At 41.8% G+C, this 18,969-nt stretch overlaps 1 protein-coding gene across 3 annotated transcripts in view; it reads left to right on the top strand.

Annotated features, from left to right (window-relative positions):
* CYCH;1 (cyclin H;1) overlaps positions 1–18,969 on the top strand; it is a 321,281-nt gene that overhangs the window by 78,497 nt on the left and 223,815 nt on the right. For all 3 annotated transcript variants that reach the window (XM_089377498.1, XM_089377500.1, XM_089377499.1), the window contains exons 3-5: positions 14,984–15,062; positions 15,481–15,599; positions 15,693–15,766. In XM_089377498.1, the coding sequence (XP_089233624.1) occupies positions 14,984–15,062; positions 15,481–15,599; positions 15,693–15,766 (272 nt within the window). The remainder of the gene's footprint in view (positions 1–14,983; positions 15,063–15,480; positions 15,600–15,692; positions 15,767–18,969) is intronic.

The following is an 18,969-nucleotide window of genomic DNA, read 5'->3' on the forward strand; positions in this document are numbered from 1 at the left end:
TATGGCCCTGATACCCCTTATCCCCTCCGTTCCATCATTATTCACATGACACTTATTGATTGAAGGATGTACCAGGGACTTGTCTTTCCCCTTAGGGGTTGGTAACACCTAATAGGATCGTCCATTAGCCACTCCTACGTAGGGAGGTAACACTATTACATGATCAAAGCCCCAAATTTGTTAGGGAAGTCTTGTATGAAGTGTCAATTTTCCCTTTACTAGCAAGGTTGGTTCACTTAGATGCATTAACTATTATTGTATCTAATGGTGAAGATGTAGCACTGGACATTGTGTGTGATTGGTAGATGGTTTTCATCATGGGCTGGGCAACTTAACTGGGGCCCAAGTCCACTAGAGGAGCATTGTGGCACCCTACAAGTGAAGCATTGCGACCCAATGGACACCTATCACTTGTAGAGCATCATTCCATTCCATGGGCACCTACAACACCCCCAACAGTTTACACTTTGCCCCACATTATTCGTGAGATGATGCACTTGGACCTGCATGCCCTAGCTAGCTTAGCAATGTACACATGGTTTGGTCGCTGATCTGAGGTCTAGATGAGGTTTGTCTCACCCCTTGAGACATGTGAGGGCTAGCAACATCCTTAGAGCCTTCAACATTCGATCAAAATCAGGCTATTCTATCGCTAGGAGACCCATGAGACCCATTTTTTGCCTCACCATGATTTTCATGGAGATCTAGGGGCCGATCCCTAGATCATGATTTTTGGATACCTCTACACTCACCTTGGCACTGGAGGAGCCCAATGCACACCCTAGAAGGGCCTACACATGCATGTTGTTAGAATTTTGGCCTCTTGGTGGGTTAATTTGTGAAATTTTAATACTATTGCAAGTAATATGGTTTAAATTTACCTATATTCAAAATATTATGTCTTCTGTAAAATTATATACGAGAAATACTAAATAAAACACTACTGCAACTTAACCAAATTTAAATCACAGGAACTGAGAAAATATATAACACACAAAATAATAGACACCGATATTTTTGGACAAATTATCCCCGGAAAAACCCCATTGTGGAAAACCAGTTCGACAGATGAGGGTTTATATTATTAATTCGTTAGCGAATAAATGATTACGTCCACTACTTGGCTAACATTGGAAAAGCTCCTTCAATATTTTTCCCTCACTTGTACTGGCAAAATCGAACTTGAAATCCATGATTTCCTTCTGCAAAGCACTTTGTGTTGATTTTGGGTAGTATCGGATGTGCTCTAGCTCCGAAATTTTGTGGAGGGGCTAGAACACATGAGATCTCCAAGACCCAAAAATTGTTTGGAGAAATTCCACCCAGATGAGGAGTTATTAAAATAATTAATATTTTTAATGGGTTCCTAAGTCCAAACTTAGGAAAATAAAGATATTAATGGGTATTAATAGGAATATGGGTGAGAAACTTTTAAGTGACGAGGATCAAGTCTGTTTTAATCTTAGCCATTGATTAGGGACTTAATCTCCGCCGTTGATTCATCAACAGGAAAAGTATAAGAGGAGGCTTGAGGGTCAATTTGAGACACACCATTCCACTTGAGAGATCAAAGAGTTCGATTTTTCTGGGGCGAGGTTTGCTGAGAAAATCGAGCTAGTGATCTGAGTTGCAGGGAGAGGGGCAGTTCGGCAGAGGGACTTCAGTCCAAGGCCGAGAATACATAGTAGAGAGGCAGAGCAGCACCAGGAGAGACAACGCAACTCCAGAAAGGGTGACATAGAAGCTAGAGGGGTTGACGCCGACCCTTAGAGGCAGCGCTGGGGTTTTTTTGTGGGGCAGAGAGAGCAGTAGTTCAGCATATTGACTTCTGAGCAAGGGAGATTCACTGAGAGGGTGATGCAGCGCCTAGAGGAGGTGACCCAGTTCCAGTGCAGAGGTTGGAGCAGGCATCACTGCCCAACACTGGGGGCAACATTGTCATATGTGGGGTTTGATCATCCAGTTGCTGGATTCGCCAAAATCTCTGTTTCTGGATAGGTGTACTTCTGCCAGTTTTATTCTCTGTTGGGTGAGCCGGAATTGACACCCTAGTTGTATTCAGAAATCTTCTTAATAATACACACCCTCTATATGTTGCACCGGTTTTCTCGAATTGGGTTTTCCAGGGACGATTGTCAAAAAATAACGGTGTCCCTTGTGTGATTGTCTCAGTTTATTTCAGTTCATGATCTGTATGTATGTGTAGTATGCAATAATGTTTTCATTGCTGTTTAAATTGATTAAATAACTTGTTGAATGTAAAGAACAAGTAGGAGATGATAAACCAGTGATTGCAGTAGGATTTATGATGTGTAGATTCAGAAGTTCTCACAATTTGGCCCTCTCTGTGCAATTCACACCTCATCCAACGATTCACATTGGTAAACTAGAAATGTGGACAACCTCCTTCTGGAACTCACACAACCTTTGGAAAATTGTTCCAGCAAATATACTGCCTTTAGCAATACACTAAAGTCACTCGCACTCTCTGACAACTATCTTCAATAACTAGAAATCATGCTATAGCTACAACAACTCGCACTGGGTAAATTGGCAATTCACACTAGCTGAATTGATCTCCCTCTTGCAGGATAATTCGACCTCCTTCCTTATCTCAAAAAACTGGAATCCCTGTGAAAGTTCTCTCAATTTCTCTTGCTGAAACCTCGCTGCTGGTGTCGTCCACGCTATCATTGAGCCCTTGCTAACACTGCAAATTTGTCATACAAATGTGTTCTCCAAATGCTCATTGATTTCCTCTTGTAATCTCTCGTTGAGCAATCAATGATCACAATCTAACTCCAATTAATGGCTAAGATCATCTTGACTCCATCAAACGAGTTTTATAGAGGTCACTAGAAGAAAATTGACTTTTCTCAATTAATCCTGATTAATTAACCACTTGCTTCTTGTGGGAGATTTTGGAGATACTTGGATGCATTTTGATGTATGAAAGTTGATTTTGACATTCTTTGGAGCTATTTCTTGGGCTAATGGATGGATATACTACATGTTATCTTGCAAGTCCCTATTGTCGAGGATTATTATTTTGAATTGTCTAATGTATGGAATTGTTGCTTCTAGATTATGCTTTAGCTTCAGTTAGGATGAGTTATTTCCAGTTTACTAGAATAATCATCAAGTTAACATGCGTAGAGTTGGAGCTTTAGTTAAGTGGAAGTCTTCATTAGTTTGACTACATAACGAGGTGGTAGTTAGTAGTTCAGTTAGAGCGAGTTAGTCTTTAGTCTTGATTGAAGAGCGAATTAGATCTTTAGTGTTGATTGGAGAGAGCACGAGTTAACACTCCTGTGATGATTAGAAGGAGAGTGAGTAACATTCAGTTAACTTGCTATTAGAGCTCGAGTTCTAAATTAAGCTTGGCCCCTTGCATGGATCGAAGTTCACCTATAAAGAGAGCACAAAGGCATAAGTAAATTATATTGTTTTGTGCATGAAGGATTGTGACAAGACAAAACTCATGAGTTAGTGAGAGAGAGCCTTGATTGTGGAGCACAGTAATTGTGTCCTAAAGAATGGGAGCACAAGTGCACTAGGATTTAGGAGAATTGGTTGTGTGCAGGTTGTGTGGAGATGGGGTCCTAAAAAATAGGAGCTCAAGTGTGCTAGAAAATAGGGCCTCAAGTGAACAAGGAAGGAGGAGCAAAACTGAGCAAGGAAGCAGGGTTTGCAGAGCAAGTCAAGGGGGCAACAGAGGATAAATTGTGTGCAAGAACCAAGATCAAGTAGTGATCAAGGCAGCCCAAGTTTAATTGTATCCGTTGAGAATTGTGTGAGAAGCAAAACAATTTATCAAAAGAGACAAATTGCTTTGTAATGGATTCCATTGCTCCAAGAACAATCAATAAAATAGCCACATCAACCAAGCATGTTTTCCCTGTTGTGTTTCTTGAGAAGAATAAGTGTGATGTGTTTTTATTCCGCTGCTTATAAGTTGTTAAGAGGCTTTGTATCTTGGTGAAAGTTAACTAGTTTTAGTTTTCATTTATTCATCTAAGTAGTTGCAGAGTTTCATGGAAATTTATCAACAACTATGTTGCAAACATGCACATTGGGATAAAATCGGCAAGGGTATTGAAACAAAAAAATCATAAAAATCGAGGAAATATCAGTGAAAATTGGGAAACATCGTCTAGGCCAAAAAATCACTATTTCATGATTTTTTTGCAATAAAATCAGTGTTGATTTGGGGTAGCATCGGATGTGCTCTAGCCATGAAAATTGATGGAGAGGCTAAAGCACATGAGATCTCCAAGACCCAAAAATGGTTTGGGCAGATTCTAAATGGTTTGGGAGATATTAAAATAATTAATATTTTTAATGGAGTTCCTAAGTCTAAACTTAGGAAAAATAAAATATTAATGGGTATTAATATAAAACTGGGTTAGAAGGTTCCAAAAGTCATGGATCAAGCCAAATCTAATCTTAACCGTTGATTAGAGATTTAATCTCGGCCGTTGAAGGACTAACAAGAAAAGTATAAGAGGAGGCTTGAGGGTGAGTTGGAAGACACACCAGAGTGATCATTTATTCATTTTGCTAGAACAAGGTTGCTAAACAAAGTTGAATTAGTGATCAACAGCGAGGGGCAGTGAGTACGATGCAGAGAGGCAGAGACAATACTGGGAGACCAGCACAAAAGCAGAGAGAGCAAGAGCAACAGTCAGTCTAGGCTATGCAGAGCCCAACATAGGCAGCTCAGAGCCTAGAGAGACTGCGTCATCCATGCAGAGAGCAGGGGCTTCTAGAGGCTGCGTAGTGCCTCAGAGGGCTGATGCATTAGGTCCTGGGGCTGATGCAAGTCAGCAGGAGGCTGACGTAGAGGCTAGAAGGGCCAGCGTTGAGCTTCAGTTGTGCTGGAGAGAGTTTTGTGGTGCAGGTTTTTTGAATACCTGTTTCCGGATATAGAGGTATTGCTGTTGTGTATTTTTCTCTGTCGGGTGAGCCGGATTAGGCACCTTGTTGTACTCAGATACACTGCATAATAATATAACCCTCAGAATAGTTGCACCGGTTTTCCCGCATTGGGTTTTTCCGGGGACATTTGTCCAAATATAATGGTGTCACTTGCGTGCTTGTTTTCTTTTATTTGATGATCTATAGATGTTGTGACTGTATTGTGTTTATTTTGGTATTTAATGTATTAAATAACTTGTTTGATTTTTAAACAAGTAGAAGAAATAAACCAGCAGAATACAGATTAATTTTCTAACGAATAGACTTAGAAAATTCAACATAGTATTAGAGGGTGGTTGCGTATCACAGGAAAACTGAAGGCATTAGCCGAGCAGAGCATTTGCTGCAGATTCAGCTGTCCCGAGTGACAGCGCTGACCCTTGCAGAAGGCGACAGAGGAAGGAGTGACGCAGAGGGATTGCGTCATCAGTTTGGGCCAAAGAGAGGCCAGTGCAGAGACTGAGAGACGCTGAATCAGGCTCACGCAAAGGCTAAGAGGGCTGACGCAGTTGGCTGAGGGAGATGATTTGCTGGTGCCGGAATTGCACAGAGCCAAGTAGCTCAATCCTTTAATTGTTGGGGCATAGAATGTTGTGGGTAGTTTGCGAGAGCGAAGCTGGTGGGGTACTGTGGTCAGAACAATACCTAATAGGGCAAGACCAAGGTAGAGGGAGTTGCTGCCGAGGCGGATTTCTAGCCAAGGAATCCAGATCAGTGTTGTAGTTGCACAGACGATCAGAGAGGGGCAAGTTGACATTGGTAGAAGGATTTCCAGGAGGGAAATTAGGACTAAGAGGGAGTCGAGAAGAGAACTTCCAAATGGGAAGTAGAGAGACTCAGCAGGAGTCGAACAAAGAACTTCCAGGAGGGAAGTAGAGAGACTCGGACGAGTCGATAGAAGAGCAGCGAGATAGCCGTAAATGGGTTGAGAGATCGGGACAGGTTGGACGGAGTGTCCAACTTTGTGGTCTGGAAGGCCAGGATCTTGTCCATTATAGACAAACATCACATCAAGGGCTTCGTCTAGAGAGTGATAACTATCCCAGTTGACTCGATAGCTAATGAAAGGTACGAGGAGGCAATGGCTAAGGCTAAGTGCATCATCCTTGATGGGGTCAAGGATCATGTGGTACCACATATTGCCGAGAAGGAAATGACAAAGGAGATGTGGGACGCCTTGAAGACATTGTACCAGCATACTTCTGTGTAGAGGAAGATGCTCCTGGAGAATCAACTAAGGGTATACTAGATGCAGAAGGGAGAGTAGATAGATGTCTTCCTTGGTCGGTTGAAGGAGATCCGTGACCAACTAACTTCCATAGGGGCCATGCCAGATGAATAATTAATGGTGAGGACCACAATTAACGTAGTTTCCGAGGATTGGGAGGTATTTGTCCAGAGCATACTGGGCAGGACGAGTCTTTCGGATTGGGAAAAACTATGGGCGACTCTTCGTCAAGAAGAGATCAGACCACTGGCCAAGGCGGGGAGTAGCGACAAAGGGGTCAGGGTTAAGAAGGAGGAAGAAGAGGAAGCGGCTCTAGCATCTGCGGGAAAGCAGGAGAAGAGGAAGAAGAAGGACCTCTCCAAGGTCAAGTGCTTCCATTGTGGGGAACTGAGTCATTTTGCGAACTAGTGTTCGAGAAAGAAGAGTAAGGAAGAGGCTTCTGACTCGAAGGCAACCCCAGCGAAGGCGGAGAAAAAAGTCGAGGAGGATGACGATTGTGCCATGAGTTCTCATGTGCCACTTGAGAAGAAGTGGGGAGACATCGAGCTGTAGTTAGGAGGACTACAAGCGATGAGGGGCAGGATCCTTGAGGTACCCAACCTCTTGGATTATACCTTGCTATGGGAGCCCCGAAGAGGAGTAGCAGGACTGGCGGATGTCGGTAGAGACGGATGCGGATGGAGCGGCAGAGAGTGCTACAGTGCAGGAGTCCTGGGACAACGTGAGGCTAGCAGGCTGCGACAGTGCGGAAGGCATGGGAGTGTTGCACTAGTGCAGGATGGAACAGAGGGGTGCAACGGTGCGGGATGTAGGGAGTTGTTACAACAACATAGAGGTCAGTAGAGGGAGCACTTGTTAGCGGCATAGGGAGCTTCAACATCGGGAGTGTTTCTAGCCTAACAGGGATGTCAGAAGTTGGGTGGATCAGTTACTTACTTCTCAGTAACTGAGTTGCAGTGCAGTAGCAGTTGGCAGTAGCACGATGCAACATGCTGAGAGGGGATGCAGTGATGTGAGGATGGACCAACAACAACACAGATGTAGAGGGAGCTGCTGTACGGATGCAACAGTGGTAGTGGCAGGGCCATGGGCAGCAGTACAGGATGCAGTAGTGCAGAGGATGTTGGGCGGGGAGGCCTAGCATCAACACAAGTACCAATGCCTGATAATCAGAGTGATGCTCAATGAGGAGTTGTTAAAATTGGCAACTAGGGAAAAACTTCATGTGGGTCATCTTATTCATGGCTGATAATATTTTTATTAGATTCCTCTCGTCGAGAGGTGTAAGATTGATATAAAGATCGTTCGATTCCGATAAGTATTCATGGAGATATGAATTTATTTTGATTATGGAATTATTATCAAGCCGACCTACAACTCATGTAGGCTCAGAAGCCCAACAGTCGCATCTATTCAAACATCAACGTTGTGTATAAATACATGAGGACTTTTCCTCATTTGGACTCACTCATCTCATCACATCTCTCTCTCTCTACTACGAAGAAAAGAGTCTCTTCTCTACTGTGCAGAAAAGGGTCTCTCCCTCACACATGTGAAGCCGGAAGTCGCTGACACTGAAGCTACAACTACCGTAGTATAGATTGACCTGCATGGACTAGAAGATCTCCTCATTTGAATTGCGCTGTAGGTTCATCTGAACCTCCTCTGAAAGCCGCAACTTTTGATGGTGGAATCAAGTCAATCCGACAGACAGTTTGCAAGATATCGACTGCCCTAGTTTGAAGCCGGAAGCTGCCAAAACTGAAGCTGCAACTGTAGAAGTAAAGTTTGACCTGCGTGGACTAGAAGATCTCCTCATCTGAACTGTGTTGTAGGTTCATCTGAACCTCCTCTGGAAGCCACAACTTTTGGTGGTGGAATCAGGGCAATCCGACAGACAGTTTGCAAGATATCGACTGCCCTAGTTTGAAGCCGGAAGTTGCCGAAACTGAAGCTACAACTGCAGAAGTAAAGTTTGACCTGCGTGGACTAGAAGATCTCCTCATTTGAACTGCTTTGTAGGTTCATCTGAACCTCCTCTGGAAGCCACAACTTTTGGTGGTGGAATCAAGTCGATTCGACGGTCGGTTTGTGAGATATTGTCTGCCCTAGTTTGATGATGAAGCCGCTAACGCTGATGCTGCTGATCTAGGGTTTGCTATTGCTGATATGAATCAGATTTATTTTACTATTTCTCTCTGCTGAATTATTGAAGATAAAAGAAGATTTGATCAAAGGGTTTCTAACCCTAGAAGATCAAGGAGTTTTGGACCATGTGAGGGGCAATATTGTTGAGCCTCCATCAAATGCATCCGCTGCTGCCAGGGACAAATGGAAAACCGGAGAAGTTAAAGCAAAGAAGATCATCAGGGACTCTATTGACAAGCACTTGGTGGCCTACATCTCTGAACTGGACACCTCCAAGGAAATCTACGATAGACTGGTGAGTTTATTTAAAGTTAATAATGCAAATCAAGTTTTGTTTCTTAGAAATAAGCTGAGGGAAATCAAGAAGGGTAAAGATGAGAGTATGCAAGCATACTTCTTGAGAATCACCGAGATCAAGAACGATCTCCTATCTATTGGGGAGACTATTACTGATAGGGAAATGGCACTCACGACTCTTGGAGGATTACCATCCGAATGGTACGTGTTAAGGACTACTCTTCTGAACAATAATGTGATTCCTGGTTTCGAGGAATTAATGGCTAGATGCATTCAAGAAGAAACAAGGGTAGAAGAGCAAGAAATGCCCTTGTCTAAAGGTCCTCCTTCTGCCTTTTCTTCTCATGCTAAGAAAATAAATAATTCCGGGACTAAATCAAAAGGAAAGGCTGGACCTAAGGGTGGAAGAAAAGGACGATGTTACATCTGCGATAAAGCAGGTCACTATGCAAGGGAGTGCCCTGATAGAAAGGACTCACACCGGGACGATGATCAAAATCCCTCTGATGGCAATCAAAGGAATGACAAATTCAATAGCAAAGGTAAGAGGAGAGTTGGGAATCAAGGAAGAGGACAACCATTCAAGAAGGCTAGAAATTCCAGGATGTATTAAATACCCCTAACCTCCGAAAGAACCTAATGTCCATCTCGGCAATGGAAGACAAAGGCTACAAGGTAACCTTCAGCGATGGCAAGGTACATGTATCGAAAAATAATGTTAAAGATGCCTTTACTCTTGGGTTTCATGTTATCAGGTCGATGAAAGTCAGGTAGGTGTCATGTCTTATGACACATCTCTTCAGTCCGAACTTTGGCATTGGAGGTTTGCCTACCTTCATTACAAAGATCTACTCGGTGTAAGACAAATGGTGACAGAGATGCCCGAATTCCGAGTAGAGAAAGAAGGTGTATGTCCAGGATGTGCCGAAGGAAAGCTCAAAAGGGGACCATTCCCCTCAAGCCTAAGCAAGACCTCCGATATATTACAGTTGGTTCACTCAGGCATACCTGAGGTTGGCATTAAGAGGGAGACTACTACACCACATACTCCAGAGCAGAATGGTGTGGCACCATATGATTGTGGAAGCTGTCTCTATGGGTAGATGATGTAACAATGCTTGATGTGGAAGAACCCATGGATCCTATTTATCCACCTGAGCCTTCCTCTTCTAGGAAGAGGCCTTCATGGCTTAGGGGGATACTTGATGATGCTGAAGGACATGCTGCACCCCGAGGAACCTTTCGTGAAAGTAAGAAACCTAATAGGTATCAGGGATACCTGACCATCATGAGCACGATCATACAAAATAAGCCTTCATCATTCTCAGATGCCATCAAGCATCAAGTATGGAAGGATGCTATGACCGAAGAATATGAGTCTATTATGAAGAATGATGTCTGGGAAGTAGTTCCCAGACCCCAGGACAAGACAGTTGTTACTTCCAAATGGCTTTACAAGATAAAGCATGCAACAGATGGAAGTATGGAAAAGTATAAGGCTCATTTTGTTGCTCATTGTTTCTCCCAGAAGGAAGGTATAGACTATGATGATATATTTGCACCTATTGCCAGATATACGACCATCTGCTCGATCATAGCCCTTGCCGCTTCGCAAGGATGGAACCTACTTCAGATGGATGTCAAGACCGCGTTCTTGCACGACTCGATCAAAGAAGAGGTCTACGTGGAGCAATCCGAAGGATTTGAGATTTATGATCGAAAATCTTATGTATGCAGGTTGAATAAGGTTCTCTATGCGCTGAAGCAAGCACCCCGAGCATGGTATGAGAGGATTGACAGCTACTTGATGAAGCTGGGATTCACTAGGAGTGAAGCCGATCCTAATCTTTACTTTAAGGTTGAAGATGACAAGCCTCTCATACTGGTGTTGTATGTGGATGACATCTTTCTAACAGGTGCAGACCCTCTCATTCACAAATGTAAGAGGGAGTTGGCTTCTGAGTTTGAAATGAAGAACCAAGGACTTGAAGTGTGGCAGATGCCAAGGGAAATTTTCCTATCTCAAGGAAAATATGTGGTAAAGGTATTGAAAAATTTTGGTATGGTGGACTCCAAGCCTGTGACTACCTTGAGGATCTTAACTTTCAGAAGTTATATGGTAGTGATGTCAGACCAGATTTGGGAAATGCCTCTGAGTTTCATAAACTCATTTGCATTGATGTTCTTGGTGAACCTCCGTCCGAACATATGTTTTGCAGTTAGCATTGTGAGCTCATATTTGGTTGAGCCTCACTGGATTGATGCCAAGAATCTTCTGAGATATCTTCTTGGCTCAATTACTAATGGGTTAAGATACACTACCGGAGATGTGAGACTACTTGGATATACTGACGCTGATTGGGCAGGCAGTGTGGTGGACCGTAAGAGCACTTTCGGGTGCTGTTTCACCTTGGGATCTGCTTCGATATCTTGGATGAGCAGGAAGCAGAAGTCGGTGGCTTTGAGCACCGCTGAAGCAGAATATATTGCTGCTAGCATGGCCTCCTGTGAGGCAGTCTGGTTGCGAAAGCTCTTCAGTGAGCTGTTTGGATTTACATTGGATACCATTGTGATTCTCTGTAACAACCAGAGGTGGGATTCGATTATTGAGGAATCCTGTGTTCGTCAATTGCTCCAGCAAATAGACATCATTTGGGATATGGTAAGTCGATGAGTAAGGAGGCTCCATCGCATTAAGATGATGTACAGGTTGATATACCTTGTCAAAACCCCGAGGAAAGATCTAATCTGTGATTTTCCCAAACGACTTAGAGTCGTCAAGAAACCCTTGTGCAAGGGTCCTGCATGTTGCATACATTGAGCTCTAGGAGCTCTGAGGGCTTGCGGTTCTTACTGGAGCAACATACAACCATAGGGTGACTCACCCTCCCTTGGTGGTGCGCACTGGAACAAGATGATTCGCTCTCTTGTGGGACAAGATGATTTGCTTTCTTGTGGAACAGGATGATTTGCTCTCCTGTGTAGCAGGATGATTAGCTCTCCTGTGAGGCCTGGATTGATGTGTTCTCCATGGCGATTGTAGCAGGATTGATGTGTTCTCCTGTGAGGCTTGGATTGATGTGTTCTCCATGGCGGCTTGGATTGATGTGTTCTCCATGGTGATTGTAGTAGGATTGATGTGTTCTCCTGTGAGGAAGGGATTGATTAAGTTCTCCTGTCGAGGCATCCTACCCGTGCAGTCTAGGACTCATGGGAAGTACCTCTCATCTGATCAATGAGCAGGGAAATGAAGTTATGGACCATAGTAGTACCGATGGACACATCGTTGTATCTATCGTACTCTCTATGCTAGGATGGCCTCCATTGATCTGGGATCAACGATACTGGTTTAGGACCAGTGGAGTTGTACTCACTATGACGTTGAATTCGGGTTGGTTGAGACTGGTCTGGGACCAGTGGTACATACGCTGAGATTGACTTTGAGTCAGTATGATACATCCTCGATCATTTCTTCTTCTTCATAATTCAGACAAAAGCAGAGCAGAACAGAACAAAGCAGAGCAACGCATAACAGAGCAGAGCCGTACAGATCAGTACAGGGTAGAACAAGACAAATCAGAATAGGCAGAATAGAGCAGAGCAGGGCAAGGGTCAGGTTGTACAGGGCAGTGCATTTGATGGATGAATAGTAACGACCGATAGACAAATTGCAGATGAAGTTCTCCTCAGTTGAGAGGGAGTGTTAAAATTGGCAACTAGGGCCAAACTTCATGTGGGTCATCTTATTCATGGCTGATAATATTTTTATTAGATTCCTCTCGTCGAGAGGTGTAGGATTGACATAAAGATCATCCGATTCCGATAAGTATTCATTGGAGATATGAATTTATTTTGATTATGGAATTATTATCAAGCTGACCTACAACTCATGTAGGTTCAGAAGCCCAACAGTCGCATCTATTCAAAAACCAACGTTGTGTATAAATATAGGAGGACTTTTCCTCATTTGGACTCACTCATCTCATCACATCTCTCTCTCTATACTGCGCAGAAAAGAGTCTCTTCTCTACTGTGCAGAAAAGGGTCTCTCCCTCACACATGTGAAGCCGGAAGCTGCTGAAACTGACGCTGCAACTGCAGAAGTAAATATTGACTTGCGTGGTCTAGAAGATCTCCTCGTCTGAACTGCGCTGTAGGTTCATCTGAACATCCTCTGAAAGCCACAACTTGTGGTGGTGGAATCAAGTCAATCTGACGGACGGTTTGCAAGATATTGAATGCCCTATTTTGAAGCTGGAAGCTACCGAAACTGAAGCTGCATCTGTAGAAGTAAAGTTTGACCTGCGTGGACTAGAAGATCTCCTTATCTGAACTGCGCTGTAGGTTCATCTGAACCTCCTCTGGAAGCCGCAACTTTTGGTGGTGGAATCAAGTCAATTCGACGGACGGTTTGCAAGATATTGACTGCCCTAGTTTGAAGCCGGAAGCTGCCGAAATTGAAGCTGCAACTGCAGAAGTAAAGTTTGACTTGCGTGGACTAGAAGATCTCCTCATCTGAACTGCGCTGTAGGTTCATCTGAACCTCCTCTGGAAGCCGCAACTTTTGGTGGTGGAATCAAGCCGATCCGATGGTCGGTTTGTGAGATATCGTCTGCCCTAGTTTGATGATGAAGTCGCTAATGCTGATGCCGCTAATCTAGGGTTTTTCTATTGCTGATATGAATCAGATTTATTGTACTATTTCTCTCTGCTGAATTATTGAAGATAAAAGAAGATTTGATCAAAGGGTTTCCCCACACATTGTGGGGTTTGTCCTTGGCTAGCCGCCACATCTTGTGTCTCTTGTCTTGGCTTGTTTTCTGTTGATCGTTTAATGTTCTATCTGCACTTTACTTTATGTACATGTGATTGCTAATCTGTGGAATATAATAAGGAAAAGAAGTAAACTATTATAAGCATAGAACATACCATAACTTAACAGGAGTATTACTAGAGCACAGTCCTCGCTAAGAGGGAGTGTTGATTTGGGGTAGCACCAGATTTTCTCTAGCCATGAAAATTGGTGGAGAGGCTAAAGCACATGAGATCTCGAAGACCCAGAAATGATTTGGGAAGATTCTAACTGGTTTGGGAGATATTAAAATAAATAATATTTTTAATGGAGTTCCTAAGTCTAAACTTAGGAAAAATAAAATATTAATGGGTATTAATATAAAACTGGGTTAGAAGGTTCCAAAACTTATAGATCAAAGCCAAATCTAATCTTAGCCGTTGATTAGAGATTTAATCTCGACCGTTGAAGGACCAACGAGAAAAGTGTAAGAGGAGGCTTGAGGGTCAGTTGGAAGACACACCAGAGTGATTAATCATTCATTTTGCTAGAGCGGGGTTGCTAAGCAAAGTTGAATCAGTGATCAGCAGCGAGGGGTAGTGAGTACGAGGCATAGAGGCAAAGACAATATTGGGAGACTAGCACAAAAGCAGAGAGAGCGAGAGCAGCAGTCAGTCCAGGCTACGCAGAGCCCAACAGAGGCCGTGCGGAGCCCAGAGAGACTGCATCATCCAGGCAAAGGGCAGAGGGAGTGACGCAAAGGCTACCAGAGGTTGCGCAGTGCCTCAGAGGGCTGACGCAGAGGGTCTTGGGGCTGACACAGAGGCCAGAAGGGCCAATGTTGAGCTTCAGTTGTGCTAGAGAGGGTTTCGTGGGACAGGTTTTCTAAATCCCTGTTTCTGGATATAGAGGTATTGTTGCTATGTATTTTTCTCTGTTGGGTGAGTCGGATTAGGCACCCTGTTGTACTCAGATAGACTGCATAATAATATAACCCTCAGAATCGCTGCACCGGTTTTCGCGCATTGGGTTTTTCGGGGGACATTTGTCCAAAAATAATGGTGTCGTTTGTGTGCTTGTTTTCTTTTAGTTGATGATCTGAAGATGTTGTGACTGTATTGTGTTTATTTCAGTATTTAATGTATTAAATAACTTGTTCGATTTTTAAACAAGTAGAAGAAATAAATCAGCAGAATACAGATTAATTTTTTAACGGATAGACTTAGAAAATTCAACAATCAGGGCATTTGCAACACTAAATCAAAGAATTATTACCTAATTAACTCATACGATCTTAAAATAAAGAAAAACAATTATAACCTATTTGAATAGTTGACTCGAGGTTCACCTAAATCGCATGACTACTTCACCTACATCATAAATAGACAAATACAGATTTTTTGTATACTGCATACAGATTAATATTGAATGCATTTGGGAATACATTACACTCGTTCTGTAGATATCTTTGTGTGTTTTTGTACTTTCTATATTTGTTGGAACTTGGTACATTTGTTAACACAATCTTCTTTTCTGTGCAGTATGGATCTACAAAGTTAGAAGTTGAACTTGATGGGTCAGTGGTATACCCTGTAGAAGGAATTGATGCACAAGAAAATGGTATAACATAACTGTAATGGCATTAGATTTCAAACTGTAGACCTCTTGATGGTCTTCCGCTTCTGCATTGATTCATAATACCATCAAACTTGCCTTTTCCCTCATATCTCGTCAGTAGGAGGGAGTCTAAGTGATATTGGAGTTTGATTTTGTTCTTCAGTTTATTTTTGATAATGGAATGGTCTTAGTATCAACGGTTGAGACTTTTTAGCACCTGAAGTAGCTTTGTGCCATACCTAGATATGCATAATATTTTCATTTGATGAATTATATACCTTATAAGCAAACTATTGCATTGTGCTTTCTTTAATATAGACCACACTGCAAAGAGGAGTGCTTGAATAATAGTAATTCTGCATATTACAAATTTCTTCAAGATAGTGAAAATGTTAATTCATTTATCTCCTTGATGCTTCAGGTGCTAAAAGGCATATCTTAGAGCCCCTTACTGTTGATGAGGAGTTACTTATGCTGAGATTTTATGAACAGAAGATACAAGAAGTTTGTGGAGCTTTTAAATTTCCACATAAAATTCAGGTTTAGTAATGTTGAACTTCTTTGTAATCTCTGTGCCATTGAGTTGTAAAATTTTTAATTTACAAATCATATATGTTTGGCAACTTTCTGCAGGCAACTGCTATATTGTACTTCAAACGTTTCTATTTACAGTGGTCGGTAATGGAGCATGATCCTAAACATATAATGTAAGTTAAAGCTGTTGCTTTATAGCTTTTATATTCTTAATTTAAATAAGTGCAGCATACTCAAATTTGCCGTGACTCATGTTTGGTTATTGACCTACTTCTATCACAACTGCTAGCAATGTCTAATGTAGGGTGTATGTATTGAAATTTGGCTATATTTGAAACAGGATTTTTTTTTGTTTGAAAGTGATTGAAGAGAAAATTCCTTAATGTGCACTTCACACTTTTTTGTTCCTTTGTGCTTTTTTAGTTTTTTGTTCCTCATTGATTCTTTGAGCTTTCTTCATCAATGCCATTGATTTAGAATGTATTTGTGTAACTGGTCCTTTTCACTGAAGTTATACGATACATTCCAAAATAATCAAACAAATATAATTGTCACAGACCTATACAGCAGATTTATAGTCATAGAAATTATTCCTAGATGTCACTAGATGGGCGTATCTGGCTGTTGTTTCACACACATGCACCTACATGTTCCATAGAGAGACATTTAATGTAAATAATTCCATAGAGAGACATTTAATGTAAATAATGAAACAATAAATTGTCTTCAAATTCTAGAAGATCATCTTAATTTGAAGAAAAGAACAAATATTTTTTCAAGAAGAAGAAAGGAAATTGTAATTTAATAAAATCCAAATACAACCGTTTAACAGGGCTGACCTACACTTTTGTCACAAAAATAAGGGGATACCCACTAGTATTTATAAGCAAAATGTTTGCCATATTTCTCATCACTTTTTTTACATGTAACTACTAACCCCACCCTCCAGCCCATAGGCAAGGGTGAGATATTCCTCATTGTTCAGGAAGAGCCTCAATCAACAATTGTCTCATGAATTGGGAACAATCACAAGTGGGATTTGAACCTGGGAGAGGATAATGTTATTCTTCTCAATCACCTGAACTAGATCCATTTGACACTCTCATCATTTCACATGTGCACTGTCTTAATTATTGTGCACTTCTTCTTGAGAGGAATTTTTAACTGCATATTTAAACAGCTGCAACTTTAGCATATGAAGTCCATATGACCCATGATTTTGGTGTCATGTAAAAATTCCATGAACTGACGTAGCTCTATGTATGCTGTGTTATTACTTCTTCATCTCTGAATTGACTTTCGGAGTATAATAACTCTACATTGCTTTTATTATTCTCCTTTATAAGAATAAAAATTTGACGATATACATGCATCATCGTGAGCCTTGGGTTTGTATTGAGAAGTGATCATAAGCTCGTACTAGTTTTGCATCCTTACCAGTATAATCTTCTTACTACGCTGAGCTGGGTTATAGTTTATTTTAGTTGGCTACCACCTTTGTTAGTCAATGTGATCATATTGGCTTAGCTAGGGTATAACTTTTAGTTGGTTACCACTTTTGGGGGTCAACAATTGTATATATATATATATATACTTTGAATTGAGCATATGCCTTTTGTTTAGTTACAAGTTACAACCTTTGGTGTTCAAGTCAATGTCATAATATCAGTTGAACAGGGGTATTTAGCTTTTAGTTAGTTGCCAGCTTTGTGTGGTCAACGGCCATTAATTCACCTTAATGTAGTTTTATTCCAAGTGATGATGAATAATAAGTGTGTGAGGGTCCCCAACTTAGTGATCAAAGAGTCAAAGACCTTGTACATTTAAGTTATATGGATAATGGCGATGAACGTGGTGTTGCATCACATGAGTTTTGACTGTAGGAAGATTTTGTAATGGGAGTTCTTTGTTCCCTCACCCAAGGTTCTCATTATGCTAGATGATCACCAATTTCCCTCAAGAGTTTGAATAGGTTGTATTAAAATACCATTTTCTTTTCCTGTTTTATTTTTTTTGTAATTTCATTTTTATAAATGTACTTGCATATGAAGGTGTGCCTTATGTTGATTTGTGGTAGCATCAGATGTGCTCTAGCCATGAAAATTGGTGGAGAGGCTAAGGCACATAAGATCTCCAAGACCCAGAAATGGTTTGGGGAAATTCCACCCAGTTGGAGAGATTTTAAAATAATTAATATTTTTAATGGGGTTCGTAAGTCTAAACTAAGAAAAATTAAAATATTAATGGGTATTAATATAAAACTAGGTGAGAATGTTCTAAATGACATGGATCAAGCCAAATCTAATCTTAGCCGTCGATTAGGGACTTAATCTTAGCCGTTGAATTGTCAACAGGAAAAGTATAAGAGGAGGCTTGAGGGTCAGTTGGAGATACACCAAATTGATCAGTCAGTTTGATTTTCTGGAGCGGGGTTCGCTGAGAGAATCGAACCCGTGATTTGTTGTAGAGAGGGGCAGTGCGGCACGAGGCTGGGAATACACAGCAGAGAGGCAGAGATAGTACCAGAGAGACAACGCAGAGCCTGGAGAGACAACTGGGAGCTACGCAGAGGTTGAAGAGGCCAGTGTGGGTGATGCAAAGGGTTTGAGAGCTGATACATAGGCTTTAGTAGCTGTGCAGAGGCTAGCAGAGCTGACGGAGGGCCAAGAGGCAGTGCCAGAAGAATTTTCGTGGGGCAGACTGAGCGCTGGTGAGCCGGGAAGGGTGACGCAGTCCCTGCAGAGTGACACAGAGCAGCAGAGAAGCTTGGAGCAACTTTCACTATCCAGCTAAGGAGCTGCCATTGTCGCTGTGGGATCATTCATCCAGTGTTTGATTAGCTGGAATATCTGTCTCCGAAGAGAGGTACTTCTGCCGAGGGTATTCTCTGTTGGGTGAGCTATTTTTGACACCCTAGTTGTATTCAAAAACTGCATATCTGCTGCACCGGTTTTCCCACATTGGGTTTTTCCGGGGACGATTGTCCAAAAATAACGTTGCCCCTTGTGTGCTTGTCTCAGTTATTTCAGTTGTTGATTTGTATATGAGTTAAGGCTGCATTTGTGTTTATTTTCAGTATTTATATTTATAAATAACTTGTTAATGAAAAGAACAAGGAGGAGAAAATAAATCAGATAATGCAGTTGGGATTTCTGACGTGTCAGACTTAGAAATTTCAACATGGTACCAGAACGTTGCAAATCACAGGAGAACTGAAGGCACTAGCGGTAATCTGAAGTATTTGCAGTAGTAACAACGCTCCCGAGAGACATTGCTGTTGCAGAGCAGAAGCAATAGAGAAGAAGTGACGCAGAAGTCTTGTGTCATCATTTTGAGCTAGGAGGAGGGTCAACGTAGAGGCAGAGAGGGGCAAATC

This window comes from Pinus tabuliformis, chromosome J (genome assembly GCF_031772625.1).
Source record: "Pinus tabuliformis cultivar Carrire ecotype Pingquan chromosome J, CPIR1, whole genome shotgun sequence".
NCBI classification, from domain to species: domain Eukaryota; kingdom Viridiplantae; phylum Streptophyta; class Pinopsida; order Pinales; family Pinaceae; genus Pinus; species Pinus tabuliformis.